We start from the raw sequence: 18106 nt of genomic DNA, 5'->3' as shown, positions 1-18106 counted from the left end.
GGCACCCCTCGGGGTCTTCTCCCCAGGACAGGTTGGAAGGACTGTCTCTGGCTGCTATGCTGTCGCTTCTGTGAGAAACTGGGCACCTGTTGCCTAATAAACCATCTGTTGTACCTGCTGAGTGAGAGTCACTCCTGCCAGCGGACGGGGTGCAGTGCAGGGGGACCCCTGAACCCCATCACACCATCCCCTAGCTGGCTTCTTACGCAGCACTGGAGAGGGGGAACAGTGCCATGAGCTAATGCTCACCCGGTCCTTTGGGGCCTCCTTCTGCGGCTGCCCTTGCACAAAAGCCAGTGCACTGCTCATCCCTGGAGCCAGCGTTGACTCGGGCGTGGGTTGAGGATGTAGAGCCGCCTCCAGGAGCAGGAGCTTTAGGACATGGCTCCTTTCCTTTTCAGCGCAAGGCCTAAAGCTTCTGCAAATAGGGCCCTGACATGTTTGATGGCCTTCACCCTGGTGCTTACAGCAGGGAGAATGCAGCTCACCCGTGGGCACAGGCTTCCCACAGTCCTTGCATGTGTTAAATCTCAGGCCGTGGCATGCCCATGTCAATGGAACTGTAAAGTGCAGAGAAACACCTGCCCACCCCAAGTTAACTACTCTAGCAAGACCTGAGCTATTTGAACAACCATATGATAAATGGATAACGAAACACTTGCAATCCAAGAGGCTAAGAAGCATCAATGTGACAGGAGTGTATATACTGTGCCTGAGTGGTGCCACAGCTGGGGTTTCCACTGCCAACCCAACGGGTACCCCAAGGGAAAAATTCTCCTAAGATCACGTACACGCACCCGGAGCGCACACCCCCCTGTTGGAATCCACATGCAGCACCACTTCAGTGGTCTGTTTTCACCTGCAATCACTTAAATTCTCCTTTTTATACTTCACAAAAACGCCTTTGTCCATCATGAAGCCAAGTGTAAACAACTGTTACCTGGGGGAGGGGAGCAGCCACTGTGCGGCTCTTACTTTGGCTGACAAAGGTCAAACCTATATGCTTCCTCTGTTGTGGCAGGCCACAGGCAGCACCCTCCAGGAGCCTGGGGGGAGGTAAATCTATTGGGAGCTGGGGCAGTGCCTTTTTGTTCCCCACCTAGGCTCAGTGTGGGCCAGCCACCGGGGCAGGCTGCAGAAGAAAAGGGCTATTCAGACACCTGTTGCCAGTTAAGGCCTCCTGGCTTGTTATAAAAGGTTTCCCAGAGTAGGGTTTCCCCCACCCTACAGCTGGAGTGCCACTCTAGAGGAAGGGCAGGGCAACAATCTTCTGGACAGGGTTTGCACCCTGCCCCCCTTGCCTTGGGACACGGTGGGGTAAACAGAGACCCTTGCCTCTGGCAGTGGAAAGGCCACCAAGAGTCTAAGGCACACAGTAACATTCTGCCAAGCAGCACAGGACCCTCGGGGGCTGACCCGGGGCTTGTCTCACTGTGCAGAACTGTTATATGGAGCAAGACAGACTGATTTGGGATTTTGGTCCCCTTTGGGGCTGTGCTCCTGGGTGTTGTCAAAGACCTTATAGCAGAGCCCTCCCCAGCTGATCTGGTTTGTGTCTGTGTTTCCCTGCTGCAGGGTGATTACCCCACTTGGGTGCCTTGGCTGGGGGAGACCAGAGGATCCGGCCCAGCAGGACGGGAAGACAGGCTCAGTAGTTCAATCAACACGGGGGTAACTATCCCCAGGGGACTTCTGTGATCCAACCCAGGACAGCAGTTTTGAGGTGGTTTACACTGAGCTCCTCCCACATGCGTGGGGAAGCCTGTGAGAAAGCAGAAAGGGGTCTGACAATTAACAAAGAGGCAAAGCCGGTGGGCACCATGGCTGGCGGGAAGCCCAGAGAACCTTTCACTACCAAAAGTGAAGTGGCAGGCCAGGCGGGCTTGCAAGTGAAGAAGTGTGTTTAACAGGACAGAAGAGGCAGCCAAACGAGGGATGCAAACAGAGGGTGACATGGCCAAAGCGACCGGGAGAGTGACCCCTGCAACAGCGTTCTGAGCAGAGAGCAGAGGGGCACAGCCACACGACAGGCAGGGAAAGGCTGTCACAGCCAGGCTGCACTTGGGCTTACAGCTCATCTTCCACGAGATGTCAGAGGCGGGCTGAGATTTCTACTTGGACAGATGGCTGAGGCTGGCAGGCCAGAAGCCAGCTCCTGACCAGGCTGAACTATGCACCTCAGAGCCGGGGAGCACACCACGGAAGGCTTATTGCCTCCCCAACAAAAGGAAGCCCACAGACACCAGTCAAACCATTGTACAGCAGAGAATAAAAGCCTTCCACTGCTGGCCCTCTCCCCCATAACAAGTGAACCGTGAGAACCGAAGTTCCTGACACGAAAAAAGTGCATCTCTCTGGCTGTTTGAGCTCTGTACACCCAGGCACAAAACTCAAGCAAGAGACCCACAGGTGCTGCATGCTGGGTCTGCCCTGAACAACCCTGTGCAGAGACAGAGCACTACAACTCAGCTGCTCTTAGGCTTTCATGGCAGCTCACTGGTGTGTCTGTGCACTTGCTCTAACCCCTAAACACCTTACTCCCTCTCCCTGTTACTAGCTCTGCAGATGGTTTATTACAGAATTGGCTGCAGGCATTGTCTTTGGTGCAGGATCTAAAGTACCAGTTGCCTTGGGGTAAGTGACTGGTCTGTTGGGGCTGGAAGCAACCTGCATGCAGTGTGATGTTTGGATGAGCCTCCAAAAATAAACGAACATGGCAAGATGGTCCGAGACAGGGTGTGGAACATTTTTTCAGCCAGGAGCCACAGAAAAAAATCAGTCAGAGGCACAAAGCAAACCCCTCCCCCGCCCCACCCAAATAACACACCACATCACTACTCTGCCGCTCTCAACATGGGAAGCCAACACCCTCCAAACACAACCAAGCCAACCCAACTCCCCCCAGTTCACACTTAACTGGGCTTGCCATTCTGGCCCTGCAGGAGGGTGCCAACGCTAGGGGCTTCCAGTTCATAGCATAGAGACGTGCTGTGGGCCAGAGCAGATTAAGTCAGGGGGCTGGATGTGGGCAGTAGTTTCCATCCCTTACCTAAGGAGACTCTGTCACTTCATGGTAAGATCTACAGTGGTCCAGGAGTCCACACTTGTTGCCGGGTTAGTGAAATCTCACTACAGAACACACCACCAGCCTGGGGTGTGTCCCCTGAGGGAGGCCCTCATGGTGGTGAGCCACTCTAGACAGTGTGACAAGGAGGAGAGTGGTAGATTTGCAAATCAACATACAGTCGACAGTTTGATGCTTGCAGATGAGGTTGCCTGGAGAAGGTGCAACAGGAGAAAAGAAGGAGACCTAGGACAGAGTGCTGTGGAACCAACACTGACACCAGGAGAGGGGAGGACTTGTGAAGGAGCAATCAGGAGCAGGAGGCAGCCCAGCAGAGGACAGAATCATGGAAGTCAAGCGAGTCCAAGAGTTCAGGTAACCTGGTCAGTCATGTCAAGCGGGGTTGGGGCGATAGGCTGAGGATGGCCGCCTTCAGATTCTGCGCTTTGCCTAGGAACAGAACATTAATGACTTTGGCGAGAGTGCTTCCAGTGGAGCGCAGACAGAAGCTGCTGGACTGGAGAGGATCTAGGAAGGAACTCCAGGGAGCAACCGCAAACACGGTGTAAACAGTGAGGACTGATGAGGAGGGTTTACTTCTCAGAAGAAAGCTACAAGTATTAGATGGTCTACTGCAGGAGTCAGCAACCTCCAGCACTGATGCCAAGAGCGGCACGACAGCTGATTTTCACTGACATGCAAAGCAGGACCTCAGCCTCCCCCCCACCCCCCATGCAGCCTGGACCTTGCTGAATGCCTGTAGATTAACAAAGGATCAGCTAATGCTACCAACCGCCACCTAAATGGTAAATCTCTGCATCTTCATTTATTTATTAATAAAGCTGTTGTAAGAAGGACTATTACTGACTTCACAAAGTATCACCAGCACTCGGATCGCAGAGGTGAAAAGGTCTGGTTTTGGTACTCTGCCTTGGGAAGGTTGCTGACCGCGGTCCACTGCATTCAACTCAGAAATGGTTTTTACGCCCCTGCCCCCTCGCCTCACAAAAACAGCAGGGTTAAAATAACTATAAACAAGCACAGCTGGTCCAGACCCTTGGTTTGAAATTGAGCCCTCGGCTAGGAACTTCCTGGCTTTGAGCGGTTTGTTACAACCGACGTGTTTTAAAAGGAGCTTTTGATAGGGATGTTATATGATCTGCTGGTAAAAAAGTTGATCTTACACAATTCACTACTTGATGGGAGAAGGGAAGAAGTGACATGCTGAAAAGTGCTTTCTGAGCAGTTTAGGCAACAAGGATGTACTCAAAACTTCAGACACTCTTAGAACATCTAGAAAACACTCAACAGCACACAAATCCTCTGCAAACTATTTTTTGAATGTGCCAGTTTTGCAAAGCAGTAGGATAAATCAAGAAGGGTGGCTCTGAAGTGTTATGTAAATCAGACCCCAGCTGTGGTTGAAAAGAGCTTCCTGCACTGGAGCACCTAGTAAATGATTTAGAGAAACTGAGTGACATTAACCAGTTTCTGCTTTTCAAGTGATCCTTAGAAACCAAAGCTCTTGGTCATGAACCATGGAGACATCATGCCCCACAGTTATTCAAAGGCCTAGTGCTGAAAGGCAATGAAACTGTCATCCTTTCTAACAGCACTGGAATACTTTCTAAAGCCCACATCTGGAGTATTAAGGCTAATCCTTGATATACCCTGTAGGTGCAGGGTATATGAAAGGCATCCTTTATGTTCCTGCCTATCATAAGAATTTAAAGCCAAAAGGTAAATATAAGTATTTGTGTGCTGAGAGGAAGCTGAGCAGACTGCCTTGAAGCAAAGTCTCTAGGATAATCCCAGCACTTTTCTGCTTTGCTGAGCTGGCAGCAGGCAAGAGTAGTCAAAGTCACCCAGAGATCTCTGAGAAGTGCTACCATTCACTCACAAAACCTTATCAGTTCTGCATTTCCTTGCATGTTCTCAGAGTAAAAGTAGCCCTGAGAAACACAAGTTAGGGCCCGGCCCCACAAGAGAGAGCACAATGCATTTATAGAGAGCATTGAACTAACATTATCATAGCAATAGAGAGATTCCATGAGATCGGGGTAAATGGTTTTCAGATTCTGAACAGACCGTACTGCCTATTCCTCTGTCCCAGAATAGTAGCTCCTTAGTCTGGAATATTTCACTAAAATATCCATGTGCCAGCACAGCAGCTTGCACTAAAAACTGCAAGTTTCCGTAGGGTTCTTCGGGGAAGTTTATTTTATGGCTTACAGGAGATTACTTACACAGATAACTGGATTTACTGCCCTCATGTCAGAAAAAGAAGCTAAACTAGTCATGTCACCACAACTCCAAGAACTAATCAGATTAGTGATCTAACCAGGATAACTCTAAATTTGCCAAGTTGCACTGTGGGCCAAAATTCCTTTTATACTGAAATGTTCCGAGGGAGGAATAAGCACCAAACAACTCAAGGGAGACATTATTGAAATAGATATATCTGCCTGCAATATGAAAACCAAAGCAGATTCCAATAAACTCAGTGCACATCCTTTGCTAAGCAACAACAAACTGGTAACTTTTCTTCCAGCACACTGGACTAGTTGGTCTAGTGACACTCAAACCACTTCAGTCTGGATTTGTCCAAACTAACTAAAATATATTCAAGAACTGAACAGCCACCTACTGTAAGCCCCCAAGTGAATCAATTCCTGTTGCAACAGACAGCAGAAAGAACAAGGGCAAGGTTAAAAATACAAGCTAAGAAAAGTTTGGAGGAGTCTTAATTTACTTAAACCAATGTTAGCAAAGATTGTACTTTTGACAATTAATTAACATTTCCCACCATCTAAAGCAAGAAGTTATTTGTGCCTGTTCTCAGGTCTGCTGTGAGAGATTTCAGCAAGGAACTTTTCTCAGGAAGAGCACTGCATTTAAAGCCTTGTCAAGATTTCACCCCCTGGAACTTATTCAGTACCTTACTTTCCTGCACCATATCAAGAGACAGACCCAAAAATGTAGATGAATTTACAAGAAAATACATTCAAGCACTAGCTATTTTTGGAGAAGTAAATTGGGAGTATAATCACAGTGAATTAGAAAGCTACTTGTATGGGTATTTCTCTATATGAACTGTCTCGCAGGCAGTGCATCTTGAGAGGGTTACAACATATCTTACTAAAAGTATGAGAGCCTAATCTTCACCCTAAGGACAAAATGTAGTGACTAAAGGGTATTAGACTAACTGACCTTACATGCCCTCTCTATATGAAAGGGGTATGGATTTCAGGCCTATGGCATATTTGCCTTGGAGCTCTGGAAACTGTTTAAAAAAAGTCACTTAGGTTAAGGAGCATCTCATGCAGGCTAGGAACTTTATTTTGAGAACTGGATTCTTTTCATCTTTTGTTCACAAGAATGTCCCATCCCATACTGGGTCAGACCAAAAGGTCCATCTAGCCCAGTATACTGTCTGCCGAATGTGGCCAATACCAGGTGCCCCAGAGGGAGTGAATCAAACAGGTAACGATCTCTGCCCTGCCATTCATCTCCAGTTTCTGACAAACAGAGGCTAGGGCCACCGTTCCTTACCCAGCCTGACTAATAGTCATTAACAGACCTAACCTCCATGAATTCATCCAGCTCTTTTTTAAACCCTGTTACAGTCCTGGCCTTCACAGCCTCCCCTGGTAAGGAGTTCCACAGGTTGACTGTGCGTTGTGTGAAGAAGAATTTCCTTTTCTTTGTTTTAAACCTGCTGTGCATTAATTTCATTTGGTGCCCCCTAGTTCTTATATTACAGAAACAAGTAAATAATTTTTCCTTGTGCATTTTTCCACACCACTCATTTTATAAACCTCTATCATATCTCCCCAGTCTCCTCTTTTCTAAGCTGAAAAGTCCCAGTCTCTCTAATTTCTCTTCATATGGGACCTGTTCCAAACCCCTAATCATTTCAGTTGCCCTTTTCTGAACCGTTTCTAATGCCAGTGTATCTTTTTTGAGATGAGGTGACCACATCTGTATGCACTATTCAAGATGTGGGCGTACCATGCTTTTATATAAAAGCAATAAGATAATCTCTATCTTATTCTCTTTTTTAAATGATTCCTAGACTGCCGCTCCACACAGTGTGGATGTTTTCAGAGGACTATCCATAATGATTCCAAGACAACAAGAAGCCCTGTGGCACCCTACAGACTAACAGATATTTTGAAACATAAGCTTTTGTTGGGAAAGACCCGCTTCGTCAGATGTGTGAGTGGGGGTTTCCTGCATCTGGTGAAGTGGGTCTTTGCCCATGAAAGCTTATGCTCCAAAATATCTATTAGTCTATAAGTCTAAACAACAAGACTTCTTGTTGTTTTTGAAGCTACAGCCTAGCTTTGCTACCCCTCTCATACTTGTCCCAATGATTCCAAGATCTCTTCCCTGATTAGCTGTAGTTAAATTAACCCCCATCATATTGTATGTATAGTTGGAGTTATTTTTTTCCACTGTGCATTACTTTACATTTATCCACATTAAATTTTATTTGCCATTTTGTTCGAGGTTGCTGTGTTTATGGGGTAACCCTGTTTGGGTTAAGACCGCTAGAGAACTCTGGGAAGGGCTGCTGTTACAGATGAGGCGGCGTTCATCCATAGGATCGGCGCCATGCTGCTAGCTTTGGAACAGATGACAGGAGGAACCCCTCAGGATGCCAGACCTGCTATGAGTCTCACTCTTCCTCCAGGAAAGCCAAATGACTCCAATGCCTTCTTAAACTAGAACTCTAGGCCTTCAGCACTCACGCACCATGCTCAGAGCTCTCTTCTGCAAGTCCCTGAGACAGTCACCTGAGGGAGATTTGTACACTCTTCAGGGACGAATGCACCACACCAAGTACTGGCACCCCCACACGGTCATCAAAACACGATTTATCAGTTAACTGGAAACCAGCAGAGTAAGTCCTCACTATAGTCTAGAGAACTGAAGGTTAAAGCACAGTCCATTCTGTTAAGCCAGCCAACCTGTAGCGAACCCCTTGCTTCAACAAAACAAAGCAGCAGAAATGTAGCACCTTAAAGACTAACAAAATGATTTATTCAGTGAAGAGCTTTTGTGGAACAGAGCCAACTTCTTCAGACCCCTTGTTTCAAGCTCTTTGACCCTCCTGGACAGACACCAGTGGAGAGACCCAACTCCTTTCAGCAGCTAACACTTAACACACTCCCAACCCCCAGTGTTTTGTACTCCACCAGGGGAATGGCGCCCAGCTTCCCGGTGAGGTGAGGAAATCTGCATCCCTCTGGGGTATTAGCTGCTAAGTGTCAATGTCCTGGCAATCAGATTTGCTATTGTGATCTTAAATGCAGACAAGTAGGTAACACCCCTACTTCTGGGAAGTGCAACAGCCCCAGGAAAGCTCATCACTTAATAAATTAGCCCTGTTAGTCTGTATTCTACCAAAACAAAAAAGCAGTCATGTAGCACTGGAAAGACTAACAAAATCGTTTATTAGGTGATAAGCTTTCGTGGGACAGAGCCACTGCCTGACAAAGTGAGTCTGTCCCACAAAAGCTCATCACCTAATAAATTATTCTGTTAGTGTCTTAAAGTGCCACATAACTGCTGTTTTGTTTTGTACCCAGACTTCTGTCTCCTTCAAAACAAAAAGCAGTCAAGTAGCACTTTAAAGACTAGCAAAATAGTTTATTAGGTGAGCTTTCGTGGGACAGACCCACTTCTTCAGACCATATCCAGAAATTCTGTCTCCTTGTTTGCTCTGAGCCCATGCAGTCCTTTCCCACCCACGGGGAGCATCTGCCTTAACAAACACCAATGTTTAGGCCAAACCTATGCCAAAATTATCCATATTTATGGCCACTCCACTAAAGGTAAACTGTACCCCCAGCTCCATTAGAGTCAGTTGCAGTAAGGGGACCAGCAGGGGTCAATAGGCTGGCTGTATGAAATCAAGCCAGATGGATGAGCTCTCCTCCCTGCGAAAAAGGTCTTACAAAACCTCCATTCCCCTGCCAGCCAGCAAAAGGTGAGAGCAGAGCTCTGCTTCCTGAGGACCAGAAAGTCCACTCCACTTTCAATAGCAAAACAAAATGCAGGCATGCAGGCAGATGTTCAACAGGAATTCAGCTTTCAGTTGTAACCAACTATATTTGCTATCTCGTGGATATCTTTCTGCCCATGGCAAGCTTGGATTTCTTTGGGGATGCTTCTCCGATCCTCTCTGACAATCAGCTCTCTTCAAGGAGCCTTTACCTCCCTTCGTAGTCACCCATTCTCACAGCATTGCTGCCTCCAGCAGCAGCACCAGGTACCATATGCAGACATGTGCTGCCTTCCATTGCCCTTCTAAGGCTGGGTCATCATAAGCAGGAAAGAAGAAAAGAGCAAGAACGAGATTTAGGGAAATGCCTCTCCCCTTCTTGGCTACAGGGCACAAGGCAGGGATGGGTGATTGCACTGAAACACTATCAAAATGTGAACAAGGCCTACTGAGAGAAGCCAGTTAGCAGCTGCTTTATCTGCAAAGCTTGAGGATGGAAGGTCCTCTCTCACCACCAAAGGCTAACTTTATGACTGCTCTCTCAGCCATCCTCTGCCCCCGCCATCTGACAACAAGATGCTTCAAAGCTACCATGCTTTTAAACCAATGCTACCCAGAATGCTCCTGTACTGCCCTTTCAGCTAAGTAAAGATGCAGGCAGAAGAAGTGACCGTCATAGCAAGGCGTAGGCCTAACGCTCTGACTTCTAAAGTTGTCAGAAAGGTACTTACACATGTTGAGCTGCCGTACGAAGCTGGCCATGTTGTTATGTTTGAAGTACTTTGGAAGCACCTCCTTGGCGAACTGGCCTTGGTCAAACACATGGAAGCTGCTTCCACTCTGTCAAAACACAACATGAAAGGGATTCATTACGAGCGACACAGCATCAAAGGCTAGAGCCCCTCTCAATGTCTCTCGTTTCCCATGTAAATTTTAGAGGTAGGCCCTGTGGGGACCTTCCGCTTAGTCACACACCGACTCCATTTTTCATCAGGATCACTCTGGGGACTGGCTGGAGACGAGCACACTACAGAAGCAGTGCTTCCCACTACGCAGGAGCAACACACAAGGTAGTGGGGACAAGAAGAGTGGCCAAGTAGGGGAGAGGATACATCCCATAGGCCAGCAATTCTTCAACTTTCATACACTAGATTGTGTCTTGGTATTCTCAGGTGCTGACTCCTCTCCAGGCTATGATCATACAGACTTGTCTCTTGCAGACTGTAACAGTCTACAACTTGTCCCACTCTAGCCACTCTTCTCTCATTTGTAGCTGCAGTAAAAGAACCTCTGGGTGAAGGGCAGGGCCATGCAGAGAGTTAGCTAAGGGCCTACTTCGGTCTTCAACAGCCACAGAGCAAATTCAAACCATGCTGCTTTCTGCCCGTCCCGAAAAAGACATCATGTTCAGACAGTCCTCAAGGTGATGCTCTAGCACAGCTGCCTGGAAATAAACCAGAAGTCACGTAGCACTTTAAAGATTAACAAAATAATTTATAAGGTGATGAGTTTTTGTGGGGCAGACCCACTTCGTCAGATCAGTAGCATTTCCAGTACAGACTGACAGTATATAGCACACAGGTCCAAAACAATTAAATAAAAACTGACCAATCAGCTACATGGAACTGAAGGGGAGGAGAGAGATACTAAATGCCTTGTTTGAAATCATTACAAATACAAAAAGGACTGGCAATAGTCCTTGTAGTGTGAGATAATTGCTGTCTCTATTGAGACCAAGTGATAATGTATCGAATTTGAGCCTGAGCTACATCCAATTCACGCATTGCCCTTTGTAATCTGCTGTTAAAGTCTCTTTGTTGTGGGATGCATAGTCCCAGGTGTTTAACAGAATGGCCCACTCCAGTGAAATGCTCACTGACAGGTTTGTGTGTATTAAGGTTCCTGATGTCTGTTCTGTGCCCATTCATTCTCTGGCACAGTGTTTGACCCGTTTGCCCAATGTACATATTAGAGCGGCACTGCTGGCTCATATAACATTGGTTGAGGTACAGGAGAATGAGAACGTTTCCTCAGCTTTCATCTCCTATCACCTCTCCTTTACTTATATTACACTGATGACATTATCATTTGGACCCATAGTAAAGAGGCTCTGGAAAAAGTCCAGAGATTTTAACAAACTGCACCCTACCAATCTCAGCCTTGACCATTGCACACGAGAAAGCCATTTCCTGGACTCCGCAGTACAGATCACTGATGGCTGGATCAAGACCACTCTCCACCAGAAACCCACTGACTGTGACACTTACCTCCATGCTTCCACCTTCCATCCAGCACACACCACACCATCATTTATAGTAAAGCCCTTAGATACAACCATATCTGCTCTGATCCTACTGACAGAGACCAAAAACTTCAAGATCTCTACCAAGCGTTTGTAAAACTTAATTACCCACTAGAACATGATACTACAGTCTGGCAGGCCCTAGGTGAGAGGCCTGATCTCTCCTCTAGAAAATCTCCTAACCTAAGGAAAATTTTCACTTGTAAATTTTCACTACCAATTTTCACGGGTCATTTCACAGTAATACTAATCCTGGAACTTTTCCTTGCAACAAATCCCGTTGTCACCTTTGTCCAGATATTTATTCTGGAAATACCATCACTGGACTTAACCATATTAATCAAAAGATCAGGGCTCGTGCTCCTGTACCTCAACCACTGTTATGTGTGTCATCATCTGCCAGCAATGTGCCTGTAATACATACATTGGGCAAACGTTTCGCCAAAGAACGAATGGGCACAGAGCAGACATCAGGAATCTGAATACACACAAACCTGTCAGTGAGCATTTCACTGGAGTGGGCCATCCTGTTAAACACCTGGGACTGTGTCCTACAGCAAAGAGACTTCAACAGCAGATTATAAAGGGAGACGCATGAACTGGAGTTCAGGCTCAGATTTGACACATTATCACTTGGTCTCAATAGAGACAGCAATTATCTCACACTGTTTCCTTTCCTTTGGTATGTGTAATGATCTGAGGCAAGATAATCTGTATTCCCCCCGCCCCACCCCTTCAGTTCCATGTAGCTGATTTGTCAGTTTTTATTTAATTTTGGACCTGTGTGCTATATACTGTCAGTCTGTACTGGAAATGCTACTGATCTGAAGAAGTGGGTCTGTACCACAAAAGCGCATCACCTTGTAAATTATTTTGTTAATCTTTCAAGTCCTACATGACAGCTGATTTGTTTTGTTAGAACACAGACTAACACAGCTACCTCTGTTACTATTCAACTTGCCTGGAAATAAAGGACTTGCATGATATTTTGTAAAACCAGGGGCCAGAACTGCTGTATTGCCTGTCACTCCCGGCAGGGAAAAGGAGGCACCGAGACTTAAGGTTAATTTTTCAGAGAGACCAGTAAGTTTGTACGTGTTTATTTAAAATGAGGCATGAGCAAAACATCCAGAATGTTGTTGTTCCCTTCCGAACCTTCAGCCATTTTTGGCGTGAAGTTTTGAAGAATAAGTTCATCACCAATAAAACCACACCCTGCCACAAAATTAGCTAGTCCCAATAATGTAACATTTCTACCATTTGGTATGAAAAACATGGAACACTTTTAACTGAGTAAAGTTTCATTACTTTTTTGGCACATGAGGCAGGAATGACAGTGTCAAAATACCATAGTACACTAGCTACAAAAACAGGAAGAGAAACAAATTTCATTCTGGCAGAATGAGAGAACATCACAATATTTTTATGACTTAGAATTTTGTCATGAAAGAGAAATCTACCACTGATCCACCTTTTTGTTGCGAAACTCCACCCGTTGGGAAGTACAAGATCTAAATGTAATGCCAGATGGAAACCAAGTTGCTGACAAATCATTACACAGTAAAAAAAAAAAAAAAAAAAAAAAATCAGCCTTCCTAATTCAAAGGAATAAATGCACTTCACGCTGCACCATCCAAACAGAGATACAAAAAGGAGAGAGTTCTGATTTTCTATGAACCAATTTCAGTTAGTGCAATAGTTAAATTAAAGTCATTTAAAAAAGTCGGGATCTGCTACTTTAAAACTCAGTTAAGTCATGCTCTTTATGCTCTGCAGGACAACCTATCTTGGCATACTATTTTAAAGCACACGTCACAACCATTAGCCAACCAGCAAAGCCACCTGTCTGTTACCCTGAGAAACAGATGTTTGCTGCTTAGCACAATAAACTCCCGCTTAAAAGGATCAGGGCTGCTTAGTGCAGCATCAGGTCACACAAGCTTGAGTCAAATCAAGCCTCAGACCAACAGCTCATGCAGAAGTGGTCAACCCATGTAAGCCCAAACACTTACCTTCCTTACAAACAAACAGCCAACAGTTACAGAACCAGTGATTGTGGCTGCTCAAAGACCCTTGGAAGAGCCTGATTTCCTAAGAACAGATGCTCACTTTTCATATCTTGGCTAGGGTCTATGCAGCAACCCCAATGACTTAGATGGGGGAGTTTTCAAATGAAGGCTTACAGAAACAACAAAAGCCCTGGAAATGATACGATCATGGGAGAGATGATCAAATACGGCAAAGAAAGTGTGATTCAGGAAATACATCAACTATGTAATATAGTGTGGAAAGAAGGGAAGGCGCCTAACCAATGGACAAGATCCGTGCTAGTGACAATACACAAGAAAGGAAGTACATCGGAGTGCAAGAACTACAGAAGGATTGCCCTAACCAGTCATCTAGGCAAAGGGCTGCTGATGATATTGGCAGAGAGACTGAGATCACAGATAGAAGAACGTCTAGCAGAGGAGCAAGCGGGATTCAGGAAAGAAATAACTACCATACAGCTAACACTGGCAATAAGATCGAGAGTGGAGAAAGCTCAATGAAAGAACCAGAAAAATCTACAACTGTTTAGCTGATTTTCAGAAGGCATTTGAGAGTATAGATCAGAAAGGGACTTGGATGGTGTTGGAGTCATACAGAGTAGATAGCAGACTGATACGGTTGTTGAAGGATATCAACAACAATGAGGAGGCAGCCATGAGAATGTGCAGAGAATCAAAATTGGTTTAGAAGGAGTAGCGGTATGAGACAAGGAGATCTGATATCGCCAAGTATCTTCATCACGCATCTGGAGAGAGCAATGGACAAGATCAAGGAAGAGGTAGTAGGCATATAGGTGCACAAGATGAGAATCAACAAATTGATGTTCGTGGATGATGTAGTTATTGAAGATGAAGAGAAGCTACCAAGGATGGTGCAGGTGCTAAACGAAGAAGGGAAGCAGTACAGACTGATTATGAACATTGATAAACAAACACAATGGTATTTAGAGATACGGAAATAGGAAGGAAGATCAGTGTGGATGGGATCGAACTAGAGAAGGTAGAGAAGTTCACATATCTGGGAAGCAACATGAAGTATGATCAAACTTTATGAAGGAAATAGCGACAGGAATAGCAAAAGCAAGAGCGAGTTTGAAGGCAATGGATAATTTCTAGAAAAGGAAAGTGATTAGCTTAAGAATGAAGCTGAGTGTCCTGAAAACATGCGTATTCAGCAGCATGTTATATGAATGTGAGACGTGTGATAATGAAAGATTTAAAGAGAAGGATACTGGCATTGGAGGGAAATATAGAAAGATACTGAGAACAGGATGGATGCAGCAGGTCACCAATGAGGAATTATATAGCAAGATACAGGCTGAAGGAGAACCTACTGCAGAAGGTTATGCAATGGAAGTTACAGCTGCTATCTGGGCATATCTGCCGAATGAATGATGAACAAAAAATCACGACCCTAGTATTCAGCATAATGGACGGTTTGAAGAGGAGAGGCAGACCCCACAGAGAATGGGTAGATGACATAGTAGATTGAAGAGAAGCTGGTCTACAGAAACTAAGCCACTCTGTACTGGACAGGGAAAGATGGAGGGAAATATCGAGGGAGGCATCAGACACCAATGAGCACTGAGCCCCTATTTGTTGTTGATGATTTCAGGAAAGCTTTGAGCTATTAGGCTCTAGACCACCTAATTGGAACCCCAGTTTGAAGTACTCACTCTGTGTCCTTTTAGTGAATGAATCAATTTCCTTGCTCTTCGGAAGAGTACTCAGTCACCTTCGGACTTTTACTTACATATTAGACAGACACTGTTAATCTTCTGAGGCAGCAGGTTAGCCGATGCTGGGGGTCTTGTGGTTACTTCCATTAGGAGAAGGTGACGGTCGGGTATGTCTTTAGTGTAACCCTGATTGTTTACAAAAATGCATACTGAGTCTGTGTCCTTGACTTGGCAGGAGTCACAACAAGAGTGTTTTCACTCAGTGCCAAAGCTCATTTTAGCCAGTGCACTATCCAAAAGCTTGTAATTTTTTGCAAGGTCACACTACAAGCAACTCTGCCCGCTCTATTATTTCTGCACTGCACTCTAGTGTTTCTGCTGTGCCACACTTTCACACGCCAAAGGAATACCCAGTCCTGCTTGCATTCAAGCTCCGTCACCCTCTGCTCCCCGCAGCTGATTCCAACCAACCTATCATACGGCCAGTGTTTTAGACAAGTTTCTACTCTTTCCACTATTTATTCCAGAGGTGCTTAATTGTTTCTTAGGTTTATCCTGAATGAAGGGCAGCTGTTATGCCCAACACTTCAACACTTGGCCCAGCCCTGGCATAAGCGTGTCCTGTTTGAGCATATGCCATTAACCTTTATTTTAGAGTCCAAAGTCTCAGTAGGATGGGCGCCCTAGTGGATGAAGACATGCTCCTTGTCCGGAATGGCTTATAACCCAAGTGCCACGTAACACTGCGCACAAGTGCCAGGCAGGAATGGACAAAGTGAGAAAACACAAGGGTGAAAGATACAGGATATTTCCACTATTCCTGAGCATACCCTGAACATACAACACATGAAGATGACAAGTGATGATATCAGACTCAATGGCCACGTCCACACTAGAAGCATTTGTCTACAGAAATTACTGTTGGAACAGATATTCCCACAAAACTTCTGTTGACAGATTGTGTCTACGCATAAAAGCGGATCAATCTTTTGATCCGCTCAGTCGACAAAAGGGCCTCTTGGAGCATTTACACTGCTTTTTTGTCAACAGTTTCTGTTGATAAAACACATTTTGTGTAAATGCTCCCAGAGTTTTGTCAACAAAACCCTACTTTTGTCTACAAAACTCTAGTGTAGACATACCAACTAATTATAGGAGTCACTGGCCAGGGTTTTCTGGAGAAATTTTGGTGGAGATCAGTGCTTATGTGGAAGAATAAGGAGAGGACGGTGGCCATTGTAAAATGGGGGGGCACACAGACTGTCAGACATTACGTTATGTCTGGCAGTACTGATCTGGGGAGGATTTTATGGCCATCAGCACAGCTCCCCTACAGAGGCTGACATTCCACTAGGATTGTGAAGAAAAGGGATGTAAAGGCCTCTGCAAGGATGAGAAGTATGTTAGCAGTTCACTCCTGATGGAATTCTGTGCCACTGCACAAGTGCAGAATAAATGTCCTCTGAAGGTTTTATTCTTTACCCATAGAAAAATAGATTCACAACTCCCTTCTCTGCAACGGACTGTTGGGGCCACGTACTCAGCTCGAGATCCCGGAAGGGATCCTACCATTCCGGGTCAGTAGGCGGCCACTCCACCCCACTGCCTTGGGTACCACAACACCCCCAAGTCACTAGTTTGGGGGGTCCCCACTTTGCCCAGGTAGGTGAGAGGCAACAGTCAAAGCCTGGCCTTGCTTCAGACGGGCACTGGGGGAATTTAGGTCACGTCAGGGCAACAGCAAGCCCAGTCTTAGAAGGTCCAGGCCCTAGCTCAGAGCAGGGTGGCAAACAGCCAAAGGGAGCCCAAGCCCTGGTGCAAGGCGGGGCAGGGCCAGGCCCAGGCACAGGGCAGCACACCAACAGTTCACAGACTGCTCAGGCTCTAAGCTCAGGGTGGGGTAGCAAACAACAGTTCAGGTTGTCTCCTCACTCAGGAGATCTCAGGCACTTCACCTGCCTTGGCAGAGCAGGGGGAGATGGCCACCCAGCAGGTGAGTGCTGGGGGGCGGCGGGCCCACCCGCTCTTCCATGTCCTGGCCCAGGGGCCCTGGTTGCAGCAGCATGGTTTGCTGCGCAGGTTAGCGCGGAATCCAGCCCGCAACATGCCAACCCGAGGCCCTTTAATAGTCCTCTTACCCCCTGGGCCACTACTGCTCTCTGCCCCCCCAGCACATACCCAGTGTCTGGCTGACTTCTCGGGGCTCACGGGGTTCCAGGTGCGGCTGGGGTCTGGGTGGCCCGATCGAGGCCTGTGAGGCTGATGGTGCTGCCTCAGGCTGGCTTGGGGTGCAGGCTGAGGCCAGTCTGCAGGTTGGTCCTCTGGGTCCAGCTAGTCGTCTTCAGCATGCAGGTTCCTCTGGGGTCCCCAGGGCATCTGGATCAGCAAGGGCCCAGGCCCCTCAACCCACGCCTTGGCCTCACCCAGGCAGGTAGCCCAGAGCCGTCCTCTGGCTCCCCTGGAGGCGCAGTCCGGACTGAATCCTCAGGCTGGGCTTTTCGAGTCCTGGCCCTGCCTCCTGACTGCTGGTCAGACGACTGGGAGGTGCCAGGTTCACTACAAAATGGCTCCTGGAAGGGGCCCTCCCCTTCCCAGTAGTGGGGTGGCCGCTCCACTCCACTACACCCCCCACTTAAGTCCAGTTCCCAGTTATAGCGACTGGGCCCTTGGTCCCCCCCTATTGTGAGACAGCACCTCTGCCCTTGGGCAGGCCTCAGGCTTCCCCCTCCTTTCTCGCTGCTTCTCTGGTACGCCCCTGTCCTGTCTCTCGGGCAGGGTCTCATTACAAGGCCTTGGGAGTGGCACTGAAAACACCTCCTGTGCCTTCCCCTTGTCCCCTTTGGCTTAGCCCTTCCCTCAGGGCTATCCAGGGCCTTGCAGGGTCTTTTAGGACACTCCCTGCGCAGGTGCCCAGGCTTCCCACAGGCCCACAATGTTGGGGACCCCCCTGTTACCTTCACAGGGGCGCTCTCTCACTGTCCTTAGTTTCTGGGCGGGGCCTCC

General features: G+C 47.0%; 1 protein-coding gene across 4 annotated transcripts in view; it reads right to left on the bottom strand.

Annotated features, from left to right (window-relative positions):
• HSF1 (heat shock transcription factor 1) overlaps positions 1-18106 on the bottom strand; it is a 118012-nt gene that overhangs the window by 65640 nt on the left and 34266 nt on the right. For all 4 annotated transcript variants that reach the window (XM_074986443.1, XM_074986444.1, XM_074986446.1 and 1 more), the window contains one exon: positions 9806-9914. In XM_074986443.1, coding sequence (XP_074842544.1) covers positions 9806-9914 — 109 coding nt within the window. The remainder of the gene's footprint in view (positions 1-9805; positions 9915-18106) is intronic.

The sequence above is a fragment of the Carettochelys insculpta genome, chromosome 2, assembly GCF_033958435.1.
Source record: "Carettochelys insculpta isolate YL-2023 chromosome 2, ASM3395843v1, whole genome shotgun sequence".
NCBI lineage: Eukaryota > Metazoa > Chordata > Testudines > Carettochelyidae > Carettochelys > Carettochelys insculpta.
Note: the sequence above shows the minus strand (reverse complement) of the source record. Positions and strands in the feature narration are given on the sequence as shown.